At 63.3% G+C, this 5147-nt stretch overlaps 1 protein-coding gene across 1 annotated transcript in view; it reads right to left on the reverse strand.

Annotated features, from left to right (window-relative positions):
- Window positions 1–406: 406 nt before the first annotated feature.
- The window catches only part of FES (FES proto-oncogene, tyrosine kinase), a 9751-nt gene continuing 5010 nt past the window's right edge, over window positions 407–5147 (reverse strand). The window contains 11 exon segments of the mRNA XM_077774316.1: window positions 407–762; window positions 1597–1719; window positions 1814–1971; window positions 2176–2299; window positions 2384–2478; window positions 2797–2915; window positions 3496–3549; window positions 3923–4059; window positions 4062–4148; window positions 4271–4364; window positions 4947–5038. Of these exon segments, the coding sequence (XP_077630442.1) occupies window positions 620–762; window positions 1597–1719; window positions 1814–1971; window positions 2176–2299; window positions 2384–2478; window positions 2797–2915; window positions 3496–3549; window positions 3923–4059; window positions 4062–4148; window positions 4271–4364; window positions 4947–5038 (1226 nt within the window). The 3' untranslated portion in view covers window positions 407–619.

A 5147-nucleotide genomic window follows, 5' to 3' on the forward strand; every position in this document is an offset into this window, starting at 1 on the left:
CAGGGGTCCTGTCCCCATGCTTTAATAAAATCACCTTTTTGTACCAAAGACGTCTTCAAGAATTCTTTCTTGGCCATTGGCTCTGGGCCCCATGAACCCCCCCATCACCCCAAAACTTCACCATCCCCACAGGCCCCACAAATATGTCTCCAAACTACGCATTCTTCCCGCAGCCCTGCTACTCTGCCTGTGACCCTGTTGCAGGGAGGACACTGCCCTGTGCCAGAAGTCCGTGGCCTGTGCCAATCTCTCTCCCTCTTCCCCGCGTCTCACATCCAGTGGCGAGCAGACCACGTCAGCCCTGCCCCGCGAGCCCTGCAGGCAGTCTGCCTTCCCCGCGGCCACGGCAGAGGCCCGCCGGTCCTCCCAGGACCTGCCCTCTGGCGAAGCGCACATGCCAAGAGCGTTCAGTGGGCACAAGTGGTTTTATTACTTCCGCTGGGAAGAGGAAGCCCCGGGCAGGAGTGGCACTGCACAGCCGAGCGGGCGCCTGCCGGCAGCATGGACGCCAGTGGCTCGGCCCAGGGCTGCGAGGGGCCACCTGGCAGTGTGAGCTGGACTGGCGAGGAGGTACGATCTTGCCCGCAGACGCCGCCAGCCTGAGGAGCAGGGCCCGGCCTCACCGATGCCGCTTCCGGATGCTCTGCAGCTCCTGGTAGATGGCGCTGAAGCTGGGCCGCTGCCCAGGCTCGTAGGCCCAGCACTGCTCCATGAGCCTGAACACAGCATCCGGGCACAGCTCGGGGCAGGGCAGGCGGCCACCTGTGGGGGGAAGGGCGTGAGGAGCAGGTGCGAGGGCCTGGCAGCCCCTGGGGACAGACCCTGAGCAATGGGAGTGGCTTAAGACGCACTGTTCTTGAGGCGCCTGGGCGGCCAGTCGGTTAAGTGTCTGACTTTGGCTCGGATCATGATCTCACGGTTTGTGAGTGCAGAACCTGCTTCTGATCCTCTGTCCCCCTCTCCCTGTGTCCCTCCCCAGCTCATGCTCTCTCTCTCAAAAATAAATAAAATATACTAAAAAAAAAAAAAAAAAAGATGCACTGTTCTCAAGGTTCCACTCTTCAAAGGCACCAAGGACACAGGTTCTAATCCCTGTCCCACTGTGTGCCAGTTGTGTGACCTTTGCAAGCCTGTTTTCTCTTTATTTGTTTTTTACTTTATTCTTTAAGTGTTATTTATTTTGAGACAGACAGCGTGAGTGGGGGAGGGGTAGAGAGAGGGAGAGCGGGAATCCCAAGCGGACTCTGCACTCTCAGAGCAGCGCCTGTCCTGGGCTGGAAGCCAGGAAACCACGACCTCATGGCCTGAGCCGAACTGAGAGACGCTTAACTGACTGAGCCCCCCAGGCGCCCCCTGCACCCCTGATTTCTGCCTCTGCAAGAGGGACATATTAAGCCCTCCCTCCCACATTATGAAGAATAAATGCACCAGCGCTGGTCCCGCACTCACGGTGCCCATCCGCCCTGCAGTCGCAGGGTGATCCTCGCTCTGCCCAGGGGGGTGGTGGTGGGGGGGACCCGCAGGAACCCCACCCCCCCAGCAGCCCGGGGAAGAGGGCGTGGCTCCAGCGGTGCAGCCCCCGCAGGGATGCCTTACCCTTCTCCACAAACTCCCGGGTCTGCTGATTGCTGAGGTTGGGGTACGGGGGGGCGCCCAGGCTGAAGGTCTCCCACAGCAAGATGCCGAAGCTCCACACGTCGCTCTCGGAGGAGTAGCGTCCTGCGGGGAGGCGGGCGTGGGTGGGCTGGCCAGGTCTGCGGGAGGCCTGGGCCCCTCCCCCCACCCCCATCGACCGTCGCTAAGGCCCCGGTACCGTAGTTAAGAGCCTCAGGTGCCGTCCACTTCACGGGGACTTGTCTGAGGCCCCCTGAGGCCGCGTAGATCCCGTCGGCTTCCTCCCGGGACATCCCGAAGTCACTGATCTTCAGGACGTTCTTCTCCGTCACCAGGCAGTTCCGAGCCGCTAGGTCCCTGGGGGAGGCAGGGCAGGGCCGGTGGGCTGGTGCCCCGGGGACACCTGCCCGGCCCGGGTTCTAGGCACGTGAACAGAGCTGCTCCCCGCCCCGCGACTCCTGGCCCACGACGACAGGCCACTCCACGCCTGGGGCGGGGCGCACCGAGGTGGGGGCCCCGCCTGCGCCAGGCGCGGGGCTGCGGGGCGCGCCCCTCCCTCACCGGTGGATGCAGCACTTGCTCTCCAGGTACTCCATGCCCGCGGCCGCGTCCCCCACCATCTGCAGCAGCGTCTTCACCCGCAGGCGGGCCCCCTCCGTCCTCAGGAAGGTCAGGAAGTCGCCCCCTGGCGGTGGGCAGGGGAAGCCTTGGGTGAGCCCCGGGCAGCTGCCTCCTTGCCCCCTCCACCCCGGCTTCCCCCTCAGCTCACCCTGCACGAGCTCCATGACGATGTAGATGGGCTGCTTCTGGGTGCAGACGCCGATGAGACGCACGATGTTGGGGTGGCTGTACTGCTTCAGGATCCTGGAGGGCACGGCCGCTTAGGAGCCCGCCCGGGGGGTGGGGCTGGCACATTCACCTCCCTGACCGGGGAGCCCCAGAGCCCCAGGGAAACCCAGGGTGGGGGGGCCGCAGAAGAGGAGAGCTTGGCGCTGAGGCCAGCAGGCCTGGAGGTGTGACCTCGGGTGGTCACAGGGCCTCTATGCAGCACTACGTGGGGGTACCCTCTGCATGGGGTCGTGAGGATTAAACACCCCCATCAAAGTCAAGCAGTTTACCCCGGGCCGTGCCCAGACGAATCCACTGCGTGTGGAATTACGGAATCATTATTTTACCACCTACTTTGCTTCCTGCAGAAACTTGGCCTTGATGTCAGGTGGGAGTGTCTCGCGACATGATTTCACAGCCACCAGAGTGTTGTCGGCCCGCAGGCGTCCACTGAACACTTCGCCAAAGTTCCCCTGAAACGGTCTCTGTTCCTGCCAGCCCTCCCTGGACCAACATCCTCTTCCTCACTCCCGTGGACTTGAACTCGCCCTGTCCCCGCCCACCCACTGGGTGTCCACTGCCCCCACGCTCAAGGCCGCTCAGCCGTGCTCTGCAGTTTTCCTCCTGAGTGGGGAACCAAGATGGCGCACAGGCGACCGGCAGAGAAGGTGACCTCAGACTCGCCGCGTTCACCGAGACGCGACACAGAAAACCCAAGTACCACTTTCCGCTTGGGTTGAAAAACCATTCTGAGTTTTAAGAAAGTGACTTTTTCCCTCAGCATGTATTTTATAGGCCCCACGAACAAAGCGTGTCTCCCCATGCACGTAAGAGCAGGCTGAGGAGACAAGGGCCCGGGGTAGTGGGGGGAGTTGAGGGTTCGAGGGTTCTGGTAAAAGGAGCCCCCCACCCCCAGGGAAGTTTCCAGGGCAGGTCCTGGAAGACAGACAGGCTCTCTGAGGTTCAGGTCTGACCCGGCCCGAGGCCTGGGAGAAAGCCATGCTAGAGGAGGGAGGCATCAGGCAACAGGAGGCTGGTAAACACTCAACTCACCCGCCCGATCTGCTCACCCAACACCAGGTCCTCATGGTTTAGCACCCACTTGTCCTGAGGGAGGGAGGAATCAGGGGTCCAAAGTCAGTGAAGGGAACGCGTGGTGGGCCCTGCAAGGGACCAGACATCATCCCCCACCAACACCATGTCTTTCACTTCCTGGCGCCTCTGTTTGTTGGTCTGAAAAATGGGGGTTGGACGCTATCAGGGTCACATTCAGATGACTTTGGAGGCGCGACAGGTGCCCTGACTAGGGCGATGTCGGCTGTGTGTGAGTGTGTGTCCCATGGAATGGAAGTGGCCTTGAGACTACAAACCTTGGGGGCGGCTGACCCCTGGGGAGTGCGGAATCACTTGGCACCGTGTATCAGACAGGACCCTGGGGAGCCCCTCATGCTGTGGCGCTGTGTGACTGACACAGGCTCACCTTGGGCACAGCCCTGTTCAGGACAATACCACTCTTCTTGGTGAGGGGCTGCTGGGAGCGCAGCAGGTGGTCGACGAGCAAGGGGATGCTGGCAAAGCCGTCTCCTTCCAGTCGGTATAGGTTCTGCGGGGTGGGGGGTGGGCAGGGTCAACAGGCCCCGCTGTTGAGGGGGCCTGAGCCCCGGGAGAGGAGAGACGGGAGGCAGGGCCGCTGGAAAGGGTGCTCTCTGATGCCGCGCCACCAGGCCGCAGCCCTTCCTTAGAGGATTTCTGGGTCTGGCTTTCCGCGGGAACGGGGTGCTGGGGGCCGGGGGGAGGCGGGGAAGGCTGGCGCCCAGGCCCTACTCACGTCAGNCCTCTGCCCGCGGGAGGGCCCCGTGGTACCACAGCTGCTCGTGCAGGGGCTTCTGCACCTCCGGTACGAGCTGCAGGGGTGGAGGGAGCTGGCAGGGGAGGAGTGAGGAAGGGTCACTCAGCCAGACTGTTGGGAGAGGCCGCCAGGACAGATGGGGGTCAGTCGGAGGGGGTCCCTCTCTCTCTCTCTCGCACGTGCCCCTCGTCCTCATGAACCAGCTGTTGGCATCCGTGCCCCCCGAGCAAGCTGCGGACTCACCCGGGTCACTGCAGGCAGAGCCGGGAGGGGAGGCCCAGGCTGGCTGATCTCAAAGCAGGCTTCTGCCTTTTCCTCCAGGCCCCAGCTGCCCAACTAGTCCCGGAGCAGAGACAGCGGGGGGTGGGAGGGGTGGGGGGGTTGGGGAACAAGCCTGCAGCACACGGGGGGCAGAGGAGAGGGAGGTGCCAGCTGGCAAGATCTGGGGACGTGCGCAGCTCCGAATCCCAGGGAAGACAGCGACTCCCCGATAAAAGCAGCCTCTTCTGGGCAGAGACTCCTCTCCAGGGCAACCCAATGACTGACCCTAAGTACCCTGGTAGAAGGGGCTTTGGGGGTACACGTCTGAGACCCCTGGCCTGGCCCGCCCCATAGAGAGGCGCAGAGATGCGGGCCAAGGCCGGGCTCCACTCACCGAAAACTTGGGGCGGAAGATTCCTGAGATGTGGCTCTTAAGGATCTCCAAGGTGGGTGTCCTTCCCCCTTCTCGCTCCGGCTCCTGGGGCCAGGGACAGACGTCAGCGGGTGGCCGGGCTTGGGGAGGGGGAGGGCAAACATGAGGAGCGCGCCCCCGGCGGGCAGGCGTGGCTGGCGGCGGGGGCGGGCGGCAGGCAGC

This window comes from Crocuta crocuta, unplaced genomic scaffold, assembly GCF_008692635.1.
Source record: "Crocuta crocuta isolate KB4526 unplaced genomic scaffold, BGI_CrCroc_1.0 scaffold7, whole genome shotgun sequence".
NCBI lineage: Eukaryota > Metazoa > Chordata > Mammalia > Carnivora > Hyaenidae > Crocuta > Crocuta crocuta.